At 37.9% G+C, this 22755-nt stretch overlaps 1 protein-coding gene across 8 annotated transcripts in view; it reads right to left on the reverse strand.

The window, feature by feature from the left end:
* Nucleotides 1-22755, reverse strand: part of PPEF1 (protein phosphatase with EF-hand domain 1) — a 138243-nt gene that overhangs the window by 17169 nt on the left and 98319 nt on the right. For 5 of the 8 annotated variants that reach the window (XM_021007417.2, XM_021007419.2, XM_021007418.2 and 2 more), the window contains exons 10-14: nt 22578-22727; nt 19746-19868; nt 11005-11190; nt 8142-8284; nt 5722-5828 (exon numbers count right to left, since the gene is read on the reverse strand). In XM_021007417.2, coding sequence (XP_020863076.1) covers nt 5722-5828; nt 8142-8284; nt 11005-11190; nt 19746-19868; nt 22578-22727 — 709 coding nt within the window. The remainder of the gene's footprint in view (nt 1-5721; nt 5829-8141; nt 8285-11004; nt 11191-19745; nt 19869-22577; nt 22728-22755) is intronic. The other 3 variants (XM_021007421.2, XM_021007422.2, XM_078146077.1) reach the window with 3 other exon arrangements.

Here is a 22755-nt window from a genome sequence, read left to right on the forward strand (position 1 = left end):
ACCGTGACTTTCAGGGAGCAGTGGGCTGAGTCTGGCCTTTCTCCTCCCTAATGTCATGGTTACCATGCCCAAGAGACGATTAATAAAGAGGAGGGATTAGAAAGGCTTGTACCTGGGTCCCCTGGAAGCCTTTTTTTTTCCTTTTGTGTTCCTTTCTTATCTTTGGTGAATGAGTATCTATCCTGAGATGGACACGTCCAGGACCGGCAATGAGTTGTGAGTTGGAGAGGTTCAAAGGTCCTGGGTCCCTTCAGGTTGTAGCTTAATGGTGGCAGGGGAGGAGACCTCAGCAACTCTTGCAGCACTCATGGAGAGGACCTAGAGGAGATGATTGGCCTAAGCTTCCCCAATACAGTGCAACAGACACATACTTCAAGTTGTTTGGATGGTACAGAGTCAAGGGGAAATGTAAAATGCCTAATTAGCATTCCAGGAAACTGTTTGTGTTCTTTTGAAATTAATTTATATTTCATCCTCTCAGCAGACAGTAGCTATAAGTTGCGTTATTTAATATTGTTTTATGTTTTGTTAATGCACACTTTGAATCTTCTTTGTTTACTTTTTATCCCCAATGGATAAGAATAAATTCATTGTCCCACATTTGATTCATACCGTATACCTTGAACCCTTTTTTAACTTCCTTTTGGAAAAAGTGAGCTATAATAATAGTTCTAAGCAACTGTCATGAGGGCACTGGGGTGGGGCTTAAATGAAATGAAGAGTGGAAGAAAAAGAAACCTAATCCTCTCACTAAAAGTTAGATTTTCCTTAGAACTAAAGTTAGTCTAACAGCATGAGTGGGTTCAGAGCAGAAAAGACCCTTAGTGAAGAAGGGAGCCAAACAGTATCCCAGCCTTTGTGGGTCCCGCTGTGGTTCTTCAATATTAAAATTGTATGAGAATTTATCGAACAACATAAGAGATGTTTCAGTGTGGCTTATAATTAGGTATAAAATTAGTGGTATAGACAGCAGATACGTTAAGTTCAGGAATTCCCTTGTTCTTTCTGTGCCTTTGCTATGAGCCTTCCTCAAAACCAAGTCATAGAAGCATAGTATTAGAAGATAGATCAGTAGCCATCTTGCCCAGCCAAAGGCATGAGTATTCTCTATACCATCTCCAAGTGGTCACCCAGCCTCTGTTTAAACATCTACAGTGACAGGGAAATCACATCTTGAGCCATCTATTGCCTTTTCAAATAGCTTTAATTATTAGAAATTCTTCTTTTTGTTGAGCCCCAAACTTTCCACCTGTAACTTTAACTCCTCGGTCCTAGCTCTGCCCTCTGGAGTCATAAATAGTAAATAGAACAAACCTTGTACATGACATTCCTTGTTGCCTTTAAACATTTAAAGGCAAATCTCATTTCCTGTTCATAACATATATACCAATTCCTTCTTTGCTTTACTTTGCATTTACTTGTAGTTTGTACTATGTTATTTCTTATTTGCTTAGGTTTTCAAAGTGTTTCTTGTATATTGCAGCTAGGTTGCACAGTGCATAGAGCTCTGAAGCTTGGAGTCAAGAAGACTTGAGTTCAAATTCAGCCTCAGACACTTCCTAGCTGTGTGACCCAGGGCAAGTCACTTAAACTCTGTCTGCCTCAGTTTCCTCAATTATAAATGAGGATAATAATAGCACCTAGCTCCCAGCGTTATTATGAGGACAAAATGAGATAATACTTGTCAAGCATTTAGCGCAGTGAGTGGCACACAATTAGCACTTAATAAATACTTATTTCCTTCCCCTCTCTATCCTTCTTCCATTATTTATTTATCTTGTCTTTCTTTCTAGATTATGAGTATCCTAGAGGAAGGAACCCATTACAGCCAGGATAAGAGTGGGTTAGTAGAAAGATGTTATATTTGGAGTTAGAAAGAAATACCCTAGTTTAAATATCCTATCACCCATCTACTAACTATGTGACTAAAGTCAAGTTTTAATTAATGTCTTTGAGCCTCAGTTTCCTCATCTGTAAAATTAGGATAATAATACCAATAATGTATTACATGTGGCTAGTACCATCTATAAAGAGAATCAATGAAACAATTCACTTCAACAAAGAAAATTCAACAAGCATTTCTTGGTTGTTGTTTTTTTTTAAAGCAATTGGGGTTAAGTGACTTGCCCAGGGTCATACTATTGTCAAGTGTTTGGTCTGAGGCCAGATTTCAACTCAGGTCCTCCTGACTTCAGGGCAGATGCTCTATCCACTGCACCACCTAGCTGCCCCACAAGCATTTCTTAAAGTGCATGCTAAATGCAAGGCACTATTACTTGTTAGATACACAAGGATAAATACATAAAAATAGTTCCTGCCCTCTAAGGACTTCCATTTCATTATTTGATAAAACATATATAATACTCTGAGGTTGGATAGAGCACAACAATCATGGTGATGAGAAAAATTGTCATTTTTCTAGGAGGTGACACCAGCAACAGCTGTAAGGAAACTAAAGATTCCAAGAAATGGAGATTAGGAGCAAGTGAATGGAGTGCAGCTGTGTAGCCTGCACAAAGGCACAGAGGTAGAAGATACAATGCCACATTACTGGAATAGCAGGCTGGCCAGTTTAAATGAAAGGAAGAGGAGTAAAATAAAATAATTCTGAAAAGACAGGCTGGGGGCAGCTAGGTGGCACAGTGGACAGAGCACCAGCCCTGGAGTCAGGAGGACCTGAGTTCAAATCTGGCCTCAGACCAAACACTTGACACTTGCTAGCTGTATGACCCTGGGCAAGTCATTTAACCCCATTGCGTAGCCAAAAACAAAAAACAAAAACAAAAAGAGAGGCTGGAGCCTGACTGAGAAAGGCTTTAAATGCCATGCTGAAGACTCTCTGTTTTGAATTGAAGGCAATAGGGAGCCATAGAATATTCTTGAACAGAGGAGAGACGGTCCTGTATTTTAGGAAGATAAGTATGATAGCCATATTAAGGATGAATTGAAGAAGGTAAAAACTAGAAGCATAGAGACTAATTAAGAAGCTAGTACAATAGTCCATGATGAGAGCCTGAATGAGGATGGTGATCATATTAAGTGAGAGAAGGAGATATGAGAGTTATTGTGGAGATAAAATTGGTACAACTTGGCAACTGGTTGTTGTGTGAGATGTTTGTGAGGATGAAAAGTCAAGCGTGACTCTGAAGTTATAAACTTGGGTGACTGAGAGGATGGTGGAGGTCTCAACAGGAATAGAGAAATTTGGAGGTGATAGCTTTGAAGGAAAAAATTCATTGTTTCCCTTTTTGGCATTTTGAGGTTTTGATTCTAATAGGATATCTACGTGGAGATACCCAGTAGGTAGTCGGAATACAGAACAGAACTCAGTAAGTAATGAGGGTCATATAATACAAATTTGGTAGCCATCCTAAAAGAAATGATAATTGAACTGATGAGAGCTTACAGCATTACAAAGAGAGAGAGAGACAGTAAAGAGGAAGGAGAAAACCCAGGATAGAACTTGGGGGAAACCTGTGAATAGAAGTGGGACACTGACAATAAGCCACTGAAAGAAACTGGGGAGCAGTCATATGGGTAGAACTAGGAGAAAGTAGTGTCAGCAAAATTATCAGCGAAGAAGTTATTGAGAAGGAGGGCAGGGTTGTGTCAGGCATACCAGAGAGGTCAGGAGGGCTGAGGGCTGAGAAAACGGTTAGTAACTAAAAGATTGTGGTTAACCTTGGGGATAGCATACATTCCAGGGGTAAGCTTGAAAGCCAAATTGCAAGGAGTCAGGAAGTAAATGGAAGGTGAGGAAGTAGAGACCAGGAGTGTGGATGGCTTTTCTTAAGGACTGGACCATGAAAGGGAGAAGAGATTTAGAATGACAATTTGAGGAGAGGTCAGGGTCAAGTGATACTTTTTTGAGGATGGGGGAGACCTGGGACCATTTTTAGGCAGCAAGGGAAGGAAGCAGTAGAGAGAGAATGACTGGATACGAGAAGAAATGATCAAAGGAGTGAGCTACAGGAGGATATAGGAGGAAATGTGTTTAAATGGGCAAGTAGAGGAATTGGCCTTAGCAAGGGCTACCTAAATGTCGGATATCATTATTATGTGATCTTTTATATCCCTCACAGAACCAGTTTGGCTGGAACATGGGGTATTGGGTTCTTTTCTCCTAGCTTGGAGGGAAGAGGGTGGGAAGAAAATTTATCCTGTCTAATTCAGCAATAGGACATTTCCAAGCATTTCTAGCAATAGCATTAGGAATGGAGCCATACTCTATGACTAGTATCTTGGAGGTGACAATAGTGGTTCCTTGCATGACAGTACTATTTAGAACTGAAATATGGCTTCTGAATTTAGGAAGAACTCATTCTCATGATGTGATCTTGATATAGGCACAGCACTCTTGATAGTCAAAAATTGCCATCTAGGATATATGTTTTTGTTTGTTTTTGGTTTTTTGGGGGGTAAGGCAATTGGGGTTAAATGACTTGCCCAGGGTCACACAGCTAGTAAGTGTTATGTGTCTGAGGCCAGATTTGAACTCGGGCCTTCTGACTGTAAGGCCGGTACTCTATCCACTGCTCCACCTAGCTGCCCCTTAGGATATATGTTTTGAGAACCCATTGATACAGAAATTTATTTGGGAGAAACTGGCCCCAACTATAAGGTTTGGACTCTTTCACAATGAGGTCTTTATAATAATATCAGCTTTGACCGTAAAGTGAACATATGGTTTGCTTAGTTCTGTACCTGGGTTTTTTGTTTGTTTGGTTTTTTTTAAGGCAAATCTTTGTTTCCTTGCTCTAAAGGTATGGCCTCTTCATCCCCCCATTGCTAGGTGTCTGAATGAATGAAAAGGTAGAGGTAACAAGGGCTTTGTAATGGTTGCTCCTCTTCTAAGATGGTAGATTTATAATTTTTCAAAAAGTAAATAGGTGCTATAGGCAAGAGATAGAGCCCTAAGAGAGGAATGACTCCTTCCAAGGTACCCAGCTTCCTTCCAGCAAGTTGCTTTATGGAAGATCTAGATGACTATACTGCCTATGTTTAAAGTATTTTAATGAAAAGAGGGAGTCTCAGGAAATACTGAATTCTGTCTTGATTGGTAAGTCCCTGTCTAGGCTTCATTAGAAGCCCCAGACATGCTCATTCTCTAGCCTGTTCTACTTTGAATACCAGCTGTTTCATCACCTTGAGAATGACTCTACCCTGAAACTGATTCAAGAATGGATGAGTCCCCACATAGAACCACTAAGCCCTTAGGGCCTAAACAATCTAGTTTTTGTTTTTTTATCCCCACTGCATATAGCAAGCACTTATTAAATGTTATATCTATCTTTCTATCTATCTAATGCAAGGTAGGTAATGTAGTAGATAGAGCACTGGGTCTAAGTCAAAAGGCCTGAGTCCAAATCTGCCTCAGTCAACTTATTGGCTGTGTGACCCTGGGCAAGCTGCTTGACTTCTATCTGCCTCAGTTTCTTCAACTGTAATATGGGGATAATAATAACAACTACCTCCCATGGTTGTTGTGAGGATCAAATGTGACAATATTTGTAAAGCACATAGCACAGTGCCTCGCACATAGTAGGAGCCTCAGAAATCCTTGTGTTCTTCTTATCTGTATCTTTATTAGTGGATTACCTTCATTTCTAAAGAAATTGAAATCAAAAAGAAAAGAAGAGAATGAAGAGTTATCTATGTGTGGATTGATGTGTTCAGAGAAGCTAGGAATCATGTGGCTTTGCTTTTCTTTTTGTTTTTTACCTGTGTTATTCGGATCATACTTGTGGAAAGCTTTTATGAGGCTGCTTTGCCGGCTTATCATTCTCTCTCCTAATATCTTGAAGGCAGCACTTTCAACGATATCCACCCTATTTTAAGAAATAAATTATATAGGTTACAAAATTATTTATAATCTTTGATCCGAGGATCTCACTAATATGATATTATGGATATTATTGACAGCAAAAAACAACAACCAAACTAAAAAACCAAAACTCATACATACAACACTATTTATAGAAGCATCTGTGATACCAAAAATCTGGAAACAAAATATGGATCCATTTACTGGAGAATGGCTTAACAAGTAATACAAGGGCAACGTAATATTATGCTGTGATGAATGACGAATATAAACAATTTGGAGGTCCAGCTTCAAGAGCTGTTTGAGAAAGCAGATCCCTTGCAGCTATACCCAAAGACAGCAAAGATCAGTGGGAATAAGCCCTAAAGGAGCATGACATTCTTCCACTTTTCCCACGGCTGTTCACCATGTCAGCAGAGAAATAAAAGAGTAACAAACAATGTAGCTGAGAAAGGGCAAACTAGACCAGGGGTTGGCAACCTGTGGCCTCAAGGCCACATGTGACCCTCTAGGTCCTCAAGTGCGGCTCTTTGACTGAATCCAAACTTCACAGAACAAACACCCTTAATAAAAAGGATTAGTTCTAGTTACTAAACATTCAAATAGAAGTGAAGCTTCAGAAAAACTAGAACCCTCTTTGCCTTAGACTTCCGTATGTACTTGTGGGACAGTGCGTTCCAGATTTGGGGGGAAATATTTTGTTCCAATTATTCTTATTAGAACTGTTTAGTAAATACCTCTAATTAAAAGCTAATGAACTTGGTTTGGACAATTAATATTAACTAGATAATCAATTGGAGCATACTGTTGGGGACTTTGAGTAAATGTGTTAAAACCACCCTGGTCCCCTCAGGGTTATATCCCTAAAATCCTGCGGAGTCATATAATCCGCTCTGGGGCTCTGCCAATGCTGGTGGAAGTCTGGGGAAAATAGCCCTAGAGGGAATGTCAAACTTGTGGAAAGTGAAATATAACAGACACAAAACAAAACAAAAAATCTAACATCAAATGAACAATACAGAAAATGGTTACAACTGTGTAAATATAGTCAACATGGAATGACGACAAAATTCTGGTCAAATACAATAGTAAATGCTAGTACCATATTGCCAGAGTCAAAGGATCTATTTTCCCTTTCTGTTTGATATTGATAATAGGGGACTGGTGAGGGAGAGTGGAATGAACTTGTTACAGCAAGTGTCAGAAAAAAATTGCATTAGTAAGCTTTTAAAAATAAATACTTCATATTAATATGTTGTTTCACTATCACTTATTACTAGTTTTCAACATGAATTACACAAATTCCTTCATCTTGCTTCAAAAACTTGACCTCTGGGATTATTCAGCCATTATATACTATTTGTTAGGCACCCAATCCCTTCTCCCCCTTCCCACCACCCCTAAGTACAATACTAAATGGAAGAATGTTTGAGATCATCTAGTAATCAGGGTGGAGAAACTGCAGCCTCAAGGCCACATGTGGCCTTCTAGGTCCTTGGGTGCAGCCTTCTGACTGAGTCCAAGTTTCACAGAACAAATCCTTTTATTAAGGGGATCTGTTCTGTGAAGTTTGGATTCAATTCAAAAGGCCACACTTGAGGACGTAGAGGGCCACATGTGGCCTCAAGGCCACAGGTTGCCCACCCTTGATTCTAGGTCAGCTCCCTCATTTCACAGAATAGAAAACCTAGGCCCTAAAAAACTGACTTGTCCAAGATCACTTAGCTAATAAGGACAACCAGAATTTGAAGACAGTGAGACAGTAGAGAGGCAAGACTAGAATAGAAAGGGTTTGAATGGTGGTGATAAAAGAGGGAAAACAAAAATAAAAATGCACAGAAGTAGTTAGAATTCGTATTTTACAGCTGAAGAAAGTTCCTGTTTATGTTAGCTCTTTCAGCAGGAATCAGCTAATTTCTGAAACCAATTAAACTGAGACAAGAAATACATTCAATAGGGAATATAGTTGGCCAGTTTATAATCTTAACGTTGAGTAAATTTGAGATGGCATGGAGTTAAAAGATGAATGAAAGAGGAAGAAAGCTACCAATGCTAGGAAAGGGAAGGAAACACAATGGCTAAGCTGGGATTGGAACGTTCTAGCAACAAGCATTGCAAGTTGAGCTGGTACATTGTCCTGCCTACAGGTAGCATTTTTTTTTCCCCATGGAAATACATTTCTCCATATTTTGTTCATGTTAGCAATACCTGTCTACCCTTTGCAGTAACAGTAATTAATCTCCGTAGTAATATATAACAAAATAAAACATACACAGGGTTTTGATTCATCAGTATTCACCATGAAGTACAACTGTACCTTTCATGAAGAGTTTTCCCTTGAGTTATATGGTTGGATTGGTACTGGAAAAATCGAGGAACATTATCCTGGCCCAGTTTGATATAAGCACCTCTATTACTGCCTTCTTCATAATAGTTAGATGCAGAAAACACTGTGATGATCTGATTAAGGATAAAGAAAATATTGGCTTTATGCGTGTCCTCAAAGCAGTCAGAAATGTAGATTCTCATAGTGACTTTAGAAAACTATCTATGTTTGCTACAGAGGAACTAATTGCATTGTGGTGAGAGTGTAGAGACTGTACCCGATCAGCATATTTGTAGCTATTTGATTTTCTGATGAATTATTCTAATCCAATATTCTCAGTATATTCACCTAGCGACTTGTAAACAGTTCAGTTTCAGGACTAGGAGCTTTTTGCTTTCATAGCTGCAAACTCTGAGGTCATAGGAGGCTAACTAATCTTTATTTTTTCCCTCTAACATAGCTAGCTATCATAATACAAATCAAGATTTGTCTAGGGCCACAATCTTCCTCTTACCTTAATAACTAAGTGAAACATGTCTCCAAAGGATGAAATGCTCTAAGTTTGGAGCTTGGAGGGGCCCTGAAACCTGAACTACTACCAAGGATGTTGAATTATTCACCAAGATTGGTGTGTATCAAATCACCTGCTTAGCACCAGGAGATCCAGTCAATAGTCACTAACTAGTGCATAGCCTAAGACGAGTCACTTCATTTTTTTGGTGTTTTCTCTTCTTAATATCCGCTTTATGAGATTGTTATATGGTTAAAATGAGATAATGTTGATGAAAATACTTGGACAAGGAAGAAAATGCTGCTATGTGAGATGGTAATGATTTTGTATTATTGCTGGAGTATTTTTTAAATTAATTTTTAAATTAATTTTAATTTAAATTTAAATTAATTTAAATTTAATTTAATTAAATTTAATTTAAATTAATAAAAATAAATTAATTAACAGCTCATCTATGATCCTTTCCTTTCTTTTCTTCTCCACAGTTACTATAGGAAGGACACCTATTCAGAATTAGGCAGGAGAGATCTCAGTCTCTCAAAAAAAAAAAAAACCAAAACCCAACTACACTCATACATTTCTTTGATTGGCACTGTTCACTGCAGATCACCTTAGTAATTCCTTATTTGTGATGTGTTTTGTAGTCCACTCACCTCCACCCCTGCCTTTCCTTTGTTTTCTGAATGATATTCACTTCAATTTTCTAGAGACTGTAGTGTTCCATAACATACAGCACCACTAGTCAAATATTGGTACCAGAAAGACAGGCCTTTGTGTCAGAGAGAATTTTGGGATCAGAAAAGAATTTTTTTATATTGTTTTAGTCCATATATGATAGGTATTTAGATGTACAATGTATAGAATATCCCCATTTATATTACAATAATAAACATTATATAATATTACAGATATTATAATACACAAATAATGTCTTCATAGCATAAATTATACCCATAATAATAATCATATTATTTTGTATTATAGATGGGAAAGTTCTATACATTGTCCATCTAACTGATGGTACTCTATATTGTCTATACTCTCTCTAGTATCAAAGAAATGTATGAGTGAAAAAGAAGACAGACTGGCCATGTAGAGTGATGATTAACCAAAGGATAGCCTGTGTGCTCCACAGTTATGTTTTTGATGTCAAGAAAAGGCAAGGAAAGCTTCCAACACATTGGGTGGACCTCTTGGGGAGAATTTTTGGGAGGACTTGAACACAAGAAGGGAAGCCATGGGTAGGTTGTGATTTGCATCATTGGAGGAAATGCCCACGTGGATAAAAGACCACTACCTCATCCAGTGTAACATTTGAGTTACTATACAAACTGTCTCTGCAAGGCTTAGGGAGCCTTAAGCCAATCTAAAGGAGCTGCAATCAACCAATCCATAAATCATCCCCAAGTCAAAGAATCTGCACACTCATCCAAGGCTATCTCTAGAGTTTTTGTCAGAGACTACCAAGATTCCACGAAATACTCCCTAAAATTCTGTACAGTATCCACTATAGCTAAAGCTAGAGTAGTTAACCCCTCCCTCATCTGAGATTAATTACTTAGCTTGGTGAGAACGAATGCTTTATGTTGCTTTTAACCAAAGCCAAAAGGAAAAGGCCAAAGGGCAACAAAGAACAAATTGGAGAGGAAAGAAGACAACTCGGTCAGCTGCCTCCTTTCTCTGTAGGCCTAAATATTTTCCCCAACAGAATGTACTGCTTTGGAGATTGATTTATTTTCAAATTAATGAATTTAGGGGTCACAGGATCATAGACCTAGAGCTGGAGGGGGTTTGGGGGGTACCTAGTCTAAATTTTTTATTTTATCAATGAGAAAACTGAGACACAGGAAGGTGGTGACTTGTCCAAGGTAATACAGGAAAGATGAATCAGAATCCAAAGAAGTCAAGACAGCCTCTTTCCCTCAGAGGCCAAAATATGTTTTATATCAGGCCCTTGTCTACGAATTTATTTATTTTCAAAGGAAATCAGGCTGACTAACCAAATATTACTTAAAGCAAAAGGCAACAAGATTCCTCTATATATTTATGAATTGTACATTTCACAGCATTGCTCAGACTTTCTGCCCCTCCCCCTTTCCTCTCCCTTAGCACCCAATTCTCTCTCTCCCCCTTTGTCCCCCTCTCTCTTCTTTCCTTTCTCTCTCTCTCCCCTCTCTCTTCTCTCTCTCCTGCCTTTGCAACTGGAGAGATTTTCTTGGACTTTTAGCTAAGACACTTCTTTTGATACCTGGCTCTCTAGAGAGAGGTCAATGATTATAACATATACGTGTGTGTGTGTGTGTGTGTGTGTGTTGAGAAACATAACAAGTCATGTTATCTTACCTTTCCATCATGGCATATGTCATAACCTTCCGGTTTACATTCATGAGACCTGATGATCATTTTCAGAGCAAACTTGTCCAATACATTGGTGGTAACATCTGGTCCAAAATAACAACCTCCTCCTCGACTTGTGTTTAGATGACAGCCCTTTTTACTTCTGGGATCACTCCAAAGAATATTGACCATCTTTGAACAACAAATCAGAGCTGACTGCTACCAATGTGCCCAGATTTAAATTTATTAACCAAAACCTCAACTCAAAGTGCATCATAAGGCAAGTCATGCATGGCCCTTTTCTCCTTCAAAATATTACTTTATATACATCCCCTCCATGCACTCTGTCCATTCTCCTCAAGCACCCCAATATCCCCTCTTCCAGCAAACATCTTAAGGCTCAATAAGCTACAGATTTAATGAGGGAAGGCATTATTTTTTTTCTCATTTCTGTACCTAAATCACCTGGGAGAGAAGATTTAGTTATCCCTCTCATGTTCCTTCCATTATTAAGTTGCTTTCTATAAAAGACTTTTTTTTATTTGAGCCTTTTCCTTGTTTTTGAGAAAAGAATATATTTTACTTGAGATGATTTGTCTCTCACCATTCTTTTGTCAATATGGGTCAATGATTATAACATATATACATATATATGTGTGTGTGAATAGATATCACTTAAAATATTCACAATCCCTTTTTCCTCACTATCTTATAGAAGTGAGTAGTGCAATTATTATTATCCCCATTTTATAGATGAGAAAACTGAGGTTCATAGAGGTGAAAGAATTGCCCAAAGTCACACATCTAGAAAGTGTCAAAGGCAGGATTCAAATCTAAGCCCTGTAACTCAAAACTAAGAGCTTTCTATTACACTATATTGCTTCTTGTTATGTCTCTTTTACTACGCCAAATGTATCTTTATGGCTGCTTTTTAAACTAGATGCTAGAGGTAGTTTCCTTTCAAACTACATCAATACAAAAGCTATCTATATCAGAATAAGGGTAGGTTGATATATAGATAGATAGACACAAATATACATATATAGTGTATACATGTATGCATACATGTATATACACACACAAATGCATAGTCTATCATACAGTGGCTCTCTACGTCAAATTTACCTAAGTAGTTCTGGATACACAGACACCAAATTCATTCTACACATTTTCAAATGAAGCAATGAACAATGTTCCAATGAGCACTCTCACCAGCAGCAGGATTATATTGGAACTACAGCAGTTGGGATGATCATTGCCAAGGCAATGAGAGTTCTAGTTCTCATTTCCCAGTTAGAAGTCAATCTTCCAGGAGGTATTTAAGATGTAAAGGACACTTCCTACTTTTGGCCTTACAGGAACTTACAGGAGCACATATTTGGATGGTCTATCTAATGAACACCTCAGAATAAGAGAGGAGGAGCAGGAGGTAAAAAGCTAGAGATCAGAAAGTGTACCAAACTACTTCCTGGAGGTACCAGGTAACTAAATTCTAAGCCAATTAAAGTAAGAGTAAGGTCATATCAATCCCACCATAGGCTATGCTTTCACCATGGCACCCCCCCCCCCCCCCCATGGATTGACACCAGGACTGTATGAGAAAAGCTAGTTTAGAGGTCAGGAGTAAAGCATGAATTCTTGCCTGGTCAATTCCACAGATTTGTATGGAAGAGGTTGGTGTTGGAAATGTTATATAGGTATGTATGCATGTGTGTGTGTATGTATGTATGTATGTATGTATATGCATATGTGTATGCATATATATATGTATATGTATATACACGTGTGTGTGTGTGTGTGTGTGTGTGTGTGTATGTATGTTATACTTGGAACTGGCCTTCCAGGGAAAGAAAGGAAAGAAGAGTTATAGAATGATACTCAGTTGTCTTTGGGGCCATCAAGGAATTACATGTCTCACACACTGCAAGCAAAATGAGAAATATCACTTTGATGATACAAACAAAATAGGAAGTTATTATGGAGAGATGACCACCAGGAACTATATAGTCTAGTAAAAGAAAGGTTTCAGGTCATGAAGTACATGGAAAGGTTGGTCCCAGAGGTCACAGAGATAGTGTGGCCTTTGCATGCTAAGATAGCTACAGCAATGTAATTCAGTGCTGAAATGAAGAAAAAGGTTCTTACGTATTTCTAGATTAGGAGTCTTCAGCCCTAATCCAGAACAACCAGATACATAATAGTGTAACACATCATTGAAATATTCCCCTAGCCCTGACATCCCCTGTCCTTTGTCTATGGCATAGTACTTCCCTTTTGGGAAATGAAACCTGATGAACCAGTCTTGAATAACATCAGATGAGGGTCATGGGCAACATTTACAGCAAGTGATAGAGGTGCCATAGAAAATGTTCTGAGTTCAACTATTGTTTTAACAACTTCATGGTCAATTCAATGAAGATATTGGGTAAGTAAACCAAAACATTATCAACAACTGTGCTACATGCTGAGGGAGATACAAAGTTTGGAGAAAATGTGATCACTGACTTCATGGAGTTTACAATAAAGTAGAAGTTTCAGTGCTGCTACCTTTCCTATTTAAGGCAGCACTGGGCACTTTATCAACCCTTGGTTGAGTTTGCCATAAATAATGCCCTGCATGTCAATTTAATAATAGGTTTGCATTTCACAGTTAATAAAGAAAACTATGAAGTTTACAGAGTGAAGACATTCAAAAAACACTCTTTACTAGCTCACTAAGCACACTGAAGTTTGCATATCTGAATATGTTGGCTCTGCATTAAGGTTTACTACATATTCCCCATTTGGTCTAATATCCTAACCTTTTGTTCCTGGTGCTATAAGATATGCCTTGCTCCTAGACTGGGTTGACCACCGCTGACACCACTGACTGGGTGACTCCATTTCTATGTGTCCTAAAAAACAGAGTTTCCTTGTGGGGCTTTTGATCTACAGATGTGATAGATATTGAAGGGAAGGAGGGACTATTAGTACTTTGCTGCTATTATTCAGTCATTTTTCAGTCATGTCCAACTCTTTGTGACCTTTTTTGGGGTTTTCTTAGCGAAGATACTGGAGTGATTTGACATTTTCTTCTTGCCTAAAATGAGAGCAAATCATAGGCAACTTGAGGCATACTGCATGAACTGGCAATACTGGGGGAAACATTCTACCCAGGATTTAAAAATGTATATACATATACATATACATATACATATACATATACATATACATATACATATACATATACATATACATATACATATACATATACATATACATACATGCATGTGTGTATATACGTACATGTAAGTATATATGTATGTACATATGCATATATATACATATACATATACATATACATATACATATACATATACATATACATACATGCATGTGTGTATATACGTACATGTAAGTATATATGTATGTACATATGCATATATGTATATATATATATAAAGAAAATGGAACCAGGCTCAACAAAAATACAATCTTGCTCAGTCTATATAACAAACAATAATCTTGTAGAGAACACAGTCCTTACAGAGCAGTACTTTGAAAGTCAGGGGATAGGATGAAATAAAAGAAGGAGGACAGTAGGGCCAGCAGGGGCAAATGCTGTAGAAAATTAAAGGAAAAGCAAGAAATGACCATTGAACTTGGCAAATAAAACGTCTCTGCTTACAGAGAGATGTTTCAGTAAAATGAAAGGAATAGAAATTAGATTGTAGGGGATTGAGGAGTGAATGGTGGTAGGGAAATGGAGACAGCAATTGCAGACCATTTGTCATTGAAGAGAAGGATATAGCTAGGTCAATAGCTTAGAGGACAAAGTAATTGAGTTAAGATATTACCTTTTAGAATAGGAAAGAGATGAGAATGTTTGTAACAGGACAAGGGAGCTAAGAGAGAGGGAGGGGTTGAAGAGGAGAGTGTGTTGATCAATGGAAGAAGGTCCTTAAGGAAATAAAAGAGAATAGGATCATTGGCACAGAGGGAAGAGTTATGGTTCACAGGGAGTTGCCATCATATTCTCTGGGACAACAGGAACAGAGGAAGAAATAGGTGAGGACAGAGAGGATCTGAAGCATGAACAAGTGGGATAGGGGAATTTATGTCAGATGGCTTCAGTCTTCTTGGTAAAGAAGAAAGTGAGATCATCTTCTAAGATGGTGGGTAGAGGTAGAGGTGGGAGCTTGAGAAGAGAATGGAAGGTTTGGAGTAAATGCCATGGAAAGTGGGATAGAGAAGAAATAAAAGGGTTGCTGTGAAGGATCTTTTTAAGTTATATAACATTAATTTGTAGTAGATTCTGTCAGCTTGGTTTTGTGCTGTCTTCTTGTGCTTGATGTCTTGAGAGAAGAAGAAGAAAAGAGAGATGATAGGACTTTCCAACAGTTGCTAGGAGTTACTCACAACTGGAGACCATCAGGGCGGGTATACAAAGAGGTCAGGGAGGCAAGAATCCCACATTCTACAGGAAGTCTTTTCCAATCTCAATTTAAGAATAGAGGAGAACCATAGACTTAAGACTTTGAAGGCACAGTAGGAGATGAGATCTGGGAAAACTATCAGGGATCAAAGGATGGAAAGGTTTCAATGAAAGTATAAAGCAACTACAGAAGGAATTAGGGAAAAAGAATCAAAGATTGTGATCAGAGATGGGAATATGGAGCTCATTATTTTGGAACTTTGAATGACGGTGAGATTTAAACTATAACCACCTCAATGAGCAGCTGAGGTAGAGTGGAGATGGAGGATACAGTAGTTCAGGAACTTTGAAAGCAGGATGTTAGAAAGATTATAAGTGAATGATGATGCTATTGAGAATTGCTTAAGGGGTTGAGGTAAAGAGGAAAACCAAATCATTGAGGAAAGTGAGAAAGCATCTTAGAGGTTGGTAGATGGAAGGTTGTTAAGGTTGAACTGTTTACATTCCCTGCATGGAAAGATGATATTTATAACTTGTGAGACCTTTGTCAGTATTAGGGTAGTTGGAGGGAAAAAATTATATGTAGATAGGTAGATAGATAGATAGATAGATAGATAGATGGCACAGGGTGAGTTGAAGATGAAGGGATCATATCTGGAGAATAAAATTAAGGGTGAGAGAGGATTATACTAGGAGAAGGAGAAAGGGAGAGGTAGAATGGGGTAAATTATGTCTTTTTCTTTTCTTTTCTTTTCTTTTTTTTGTCTAGGCAATGGAGTTAAGTGACTTGCCCAGGGTCACACAGCTAGTAAGTGTTATGTGTCTGAGGCTGGATTTGAACTCAGGTCCTCCTGAATCCAGGGCTGGTACTGTATCCACTGCACTACCTAGCTGCCCCGAGGTAAATTATGTCACACACACACAAAAAAAAACAACAAAACAACAAAAAAACAGAAAAGAGAAGGCTCTTATAGTGGAGGGGAAATGGGGGAAGGTGAGAGGAAATGAGTGAATCTTATTCTCATAGGATTTGGCTTAAGGAGGAAATAACATACACTCAATTGGGTATGGAAATCTATCTTACCCTACAGGAAAATAGGGGGGAAGGGGACAAGCGAGCAGGAGGATGATAGACAGGAGGGCAGATTGGGAAAGGGGGTTAATCAGAAGCAAATACTTCTAAGTGTCAAAAGCAAGAATAGAATAAATGTGAGGGCAGGATAGGATTAAGACAAATAGAGTTAATTTTTTGCAACATGTCTACTATGGAAGTGTTTTACATAACTGCACATGTATAACCTATATTGAGTTGCTTGCCTTTTCAATGAGGGTGGGTGGGGACGGAGGGAGGGAGAATATTTGGAATCCAAAGTTTTAAAAACACGTTTAAAAAAAAGGTTTTCACATGCAACTGGGAAATAAGAAATGCAGGCAATGGGGTACAGAAAACTATCCTGCCCTACAGGAAAATAGAAGGAGAAAGGTATAAGAGAAGAGGGGGAGTGACAGAATGGAGGACAGACTAGGGGAAGGGGTATTCAGAATACATGCCATCTTGGGGTGGGGAGAGACGCAAGATGGGGTGAAAATTTGGAACTCAAAATCTTGTGGAAGTGAATGTTGAAAAGTAAAAATAGATAAATTTATTTTTTAATAAAGGGCCATCTTCAAAGTAAAAGGGCACCTTTAAACAAGCAAACAATTACATTTTGGGAAGATAAGTGTAATTTAAGCACAGTTCTCTGATTTGCACAATGTTCCTTCCCCTTCAGAACACTGGCCAGTGTGCATGGGTGAAGGAGTAGAGGAGGCAGCAATATTCTTATTTGTACATCTTCATCTCTGCCTCTTGCCTTCCTTGACTTCTTTCAGGGCCCAACCAGCATCCCACTTTCTACCAGAAGCCTTTTCCAATCTCAAATCTAGTACCTTTTCTTGGTGAATTATTTCCAATTTATCTTGTATACAGTTATAGCTTGTTTGTATATAGTTGATTTCTTCATTGTCCCCACCATTAGACTGAGAGCTCCTCAAAGACAAGGACTTTGGCTTTTTTTGTATCTCCAAAACTTAGCACCGTGGCTGGAATATATTAGCTGCTTAATAAAAACTTAGTGACTGACTACCTTCAGAGATAGTCTTAGAAAAATATTTTACCTTTTATAGGTATGATTTTCCTTAGAGAAAACAAAATCTTAAAATTAACTAAATTGTCTAATTATTAATGATTTTAATAACTTTTTCAGAGCAGAAAAGCTAAAGAAAACAGCAATAATATCTTATTTGTATATGTTATTTTGGGATACCTGTGAGAGTTGTTAGTCGAAAACTATGAAGTCCAACCAAAAATCGGGTTGGTAAACACAAAGGGAAGTAAAAGAAGCTATGGGGAGGCTCCCAATAACTTGCATCGCTAGGACAGGAGGTGTTCTTTTGCTAGCTCTGATATTTTACTCCTGCTATTAGTCATGCCCACCAGCAGCAGTTAGTATAATGTACCTCTTCACTGATGCAAGAGGGGAATGTGCAAGCCAATCCGCTTACTACAATATACTGGTCTTCAGATCACACTACCTAAATCTTACAGGCGTTATGCTTCCATGTTCAAATCCCTCAACCTACTGTTTTCCCATGCTATAGAGTGCAGTAGAAAGTGAGCTGGATTTGAAGCTAGAGGATCTGAGCTAAATTCCTCCCTTAGACACTTAGTAGCTGTATGACCCTGGACCAGTCACTTAATCTTGCTGTGCCTCAGTTTCATCACTTGTAAAATGGGAAAAATAATAGGCCCTATATCATATGATTGTCATGAGATTCAAATGAGATAATATATCAAAAGTGCTTTTGAAAACTTACAGCAATATATAAATACTAGCTTCTGCTGCTACTGCTGCCTGTATTGAAATCCTATCTCTGCCACTTACCAGCTGTTCGATCTTGGGCAGACCACCAAATCTCTCTGGGCTTAAGTTTCCTCTTCTACGAGATGAAGAGATTAGAGTAAATGGCCTCTGAGATTCTTTGCAGCTCTAAATCTACGATTCTAAGTGTCTTATCTGAATTGGCAATTTGATGCTCCAAGTCCAGGACCTCGTGGACTACAAATGCATCCTTGCTGTGTCTATGATGTGGTGACTAAAGGACCAGGTCCTGCATGACCAGGAAGGCCCAAAGAAGCTTCCAAGTGAGGAAATTACATAAGAGGTACCTCACTGATAACAAAAACTTGTTCCCAGGTTTCAGGGTTTTTTATAGGGACTAGGGATTGAGCCTGTGATTTCACTGATATAGAGAACTCCCAGATGAAGTGATTGTCTCCACTAATGAATGTTGGTACTTTCTCTCCAACTTGTAGTCTTAGAAACTTGCCTAGGGAAATGAGAGGTTAAGCAATTTGTCCAAGGACACACAGTTAATATGTAAAAGAGGCATAGATATTTTTGACTCAAAAGCCAGCCACTTAGCAAGTATGTATGTGAATACATACACATATATGTACACAGAGTATATAATATGTGTGCATTTATATATACTTATAACACATGTGTGGTACATTTGTATATATGCTGTGTATGTGCATATATCTATATATGTGCATATATATATATATATACATACATACATATATACACACACACACACACACTTGACTTATGATTCCATTGGTATAGGCAACTCCCAGATGAACCTCTACTAATGTATAGTGCAGAGTAGCTATTGGAAAGCCTCTGTCCCTATCAAAGATTTGCTGACTCTCTCCTGGGGTCAAAGCTCTCACAGTCAAATCATTAATATGATGTCACTATCCTGGGTTGTCATAGGTGCTTCAATTATCACAAAGCCTTAAAACCACAATCTTGTATCACCTTTTCTATATCACCAGAAGGTCCTGCTCCAAAGGAAATCAAAACTGGTATAAAAGTATCTTAATATTTAAATAATGACATATTATGACACATTTAGCTTTACTACCAATCAAAAGATATTTATTTGGCACCCACTATATGAAAGACATTTTGTTAGGCATTATGAAGACTGTAGTTTTCTTCTCTAGCATATGCACACCACTATGAATCTGTATGTACATCTCTCAGTATCTATACACATGTAAATAAACCATTTCTTTTAGGTCTCCAATCTGTATTACCTCTTGAAATAAGAGCACAATAATTTAACAAAAAAGAAATAATTTTGGCTGTGTGTACAGATATGCATCAAGGAAGAAATAATTTTGTCTGTATCCACTCACCATAAGATAAAACATCTCCTATATTCTGAGAACATTTGCCTTTTTAAAGAATATTCACTGGGTGAATATTTTGGGTTCACATACCTGTTCCCATTCAATCTTTGAAAGTTGGTCGATAGCCGATATTGATGATAGGGGTAAATCATGATGCCCGTATTTTAAATTAACTCCTGAATGTGTTATTGGTGGCATTAGAACTGATTTCATCTACAAGATAAATTCATTCTCTCTGTAAACATATTCATCAGAAACCCAGCTTAATTTTTTTCTGTTTTAATATAATATATTGATATCTTTTGTTTTTATGTTACTTCTGTTTCAAAGAAGAAGGAAGAGGAAGAGGAAAAGGAAGAAGAGAAAAAAGGAGGAAGAAGAGGAGAAGGAAAAGGAGGAAGAGGGAGGAGAGGGAGACAGAAGAGAAAAAAGAAGAAAGAAAGAGGAAAAAAGCAGTCTAGCAAAAACCACTCTAATACACGGGCATTTCAGTCTACACAATATTTCATGTCCATAATCCCTCATCTTTTCCAAGAAAGGAGGAAGATGCATTTTCTCAACTCTTCTTTGGAGCCAAGCCTGGTCATTATAATTTCACTGCATCTGGTTTCTCTATTTTTTTTCTTTTCTGTTGTAGCCATTGACCTGTGTGAGTGTGTGTGTGTGTGTGTGTGTGTGTGTGTGTGTGTGTGTGTGGTTTTGCTTGCTTTACTTTGTACTTGCTTATACTACATATATATATATATATATATAGTACATTATACTTATACTACATACAAATCTTCTAACGCTTCTCTGAATTCTTCATATTTGTCATTTCTTTTCTTTTCTTGAAATTGTTTCCCTATCTCATATAGGCTGTAAGTGTGGCAGTCACTCTTGGGCTGACTATATTTCTGACTGGCAGGAAAAGCTGTGATCCATTCTGTTTCCAACCTGAAACAGTTCTCTTTAGGCAAACTGGTGGTCCTCTGCTCCCAGAGGCTCACCATGATGAGGCCAAATTTATTGCAGAGACCCTACTGTATTTCAGAACTCCTGAGCTCAAGGGACTCAGTAATCTCCACTTCCCTGTAGCAAGGATTATGGAGTGGGACACTAAGATTGGCCATATTTATAATTTCTTACAGTGCAATAATCATTACATTTATGTACCACAATTTGTTTAGCATTTCCCCAAATGGTGGACATCTCATGTTTTCAGGTCTCTGCTACCACAAGAAAAATCCTGCTATGATTATTTTGTTATATATAGGATCTGTCTCTGACCACCTTGGGGCAGGTACTTTTTAATCATTTTTATTTTTAACAATGCCAACCAAAGGGTTCGACAAATTCACAAATTCATTAACAGTTTGCTTATTTTTCCACAGTCTTCCCACATTGACTGTTTCTATCTTTTGTCATCTTTGACAATTGGGTAAAATTAGACCTTACAACTGTTTTGATTTATATTTTTCTTATTATTAGCAATTTGAAATAATCTTTTCTGTGATTGTTAATAGCTAGCAATTCTTTTTCAAAAACTATTCATATCTTTTTACCTCTCTAAAGTTTCCAATGATCAATTAATAAGAATTAAGAAATTACCAAATCCAATTGCCTGTTCTCAATTCTGATCATCTTGGCCTCTCTGCAGCATTTGACACTACTGATAACCTTCTGGATACAATCTCCCCTCTAGATTTTTATGACATTGACCTCTCCCAGTTCGCCTTTCTATAATATTAATCTTTCTCGGTCTCTTTTGTTGTATCTTCCTTCAGGTCATGCCCACTGTGGTCATCTCCAAAAGGGATTCTGTCTTGCCCAGTATTCCCCTTTCCCTCCATACTTTGTCACTTGGTCGTATCATTAGTTCCATAACCTAAGTTCCTGTTTCTAAGTCTATTGGATCCTATCTCTAAGCAGATGATTCTCAGATCTATATATCCAGCGCAAACATCTCTCCTGGGGCAGCTGGGTGGCATGGTGGATAGCGTGCCATGCCTGGCATCAGGAAGACTCTTCTTTCTGAGCTCAAATATGGCCTCAGACACTTCCTACCTATGCGATCTTGGGCAAGTCTGTTGCCTCAGTTCCTCTTCTATAGAATGAGCTAGAGAAGAAAGTGGCAAACCACTCCAGTATCTTTGCCAAGAAAACCCCAAATGGGGTCACAAAGAGTCAGACATGATTGAAACAAATGAACAACTTCTCTCCTGAACTCTAGTCAGGAATCAGCAACTTCTTGTTAGACATATCAAACTGGTTGTTCCACTGGCATCTCAAACTCACAGGTTCAAAACAGAACTCATTGTCTCATATGTATTCCTTTCTCTCCACTCAGCACCCTAGTTCTGGCTCTTACCACCTCTCATTTGCACTACTACACCTTCTACCTGCTTTCCCTGCTTCAAGCCTTTCAAGCAATAGAGTCCTTGACTATAAAGGGTTATAAAATTCATTTTAAGAAGAATAGGAACCAGTTCAAAATGTTATTAAATTGTATGTATATATGTATATATAATTGGGATTTTTCTTTAAAGAATTGAATTGAGAGTTTCAACTACCAAAAAACTATGTGAAGTTTCATTTGCAAAAACAAAATGGAGCACATTAAACATTTTCTATCTGACTTGATGATAATAATGTAATCACTCAGAAAACAAAGCTCACAAAAAGAACTACCACTCTGGGTCTGCTGAAGCTTTCAGTTTGCGTAGTTCCTGATCAAATCTCACAGCCAGATGGTTTGCCTAAACTACCATTACCCTCAACCATGTTTCACTGTGAAATTATTTTCTCATTATTATTCATACATAGGTAGTTAGTCACTTTATGTTTCATTAGGGGAGTTTCATTTTTTAGTTAGCTTTTGACTAAGCTTTTAAGAGTCAACTATTTCATGACAAACAGTTCTCTGTAAACTCTATTACTTACCTTATTTCTTTTTATTTGTTTGAGTATATTCAAATCTGTATTTTCTGCTATTCCTCCATGTATGACCAGAATTTTTTCATCAATTATAGTGCCAATTGGAAGCCAGGTATAAACTTCTTCCAGAAAGCGCAAAATTTTTCCACCATGTTCCTAGAAATAAACAGTTTGAGTAAGTTTA

Source organism: Phascolarctos cinereus, unplaced genomic scaffold (genome assembly GCF_003287225.1).
Source record: "Phascolarctos cinereus isolate Bilbo 61053 unplaced genomic scaffold, phaCin_HiC Scaffold_726;HRSCAF=1367, whole genome shotgun sequence".
NCBI lineage: Eukaryota > Metazoa > Chordata > Mammalia > Diprotodontia > Phascolarctidae > Phascolarctos > Phascolarctos cinereus.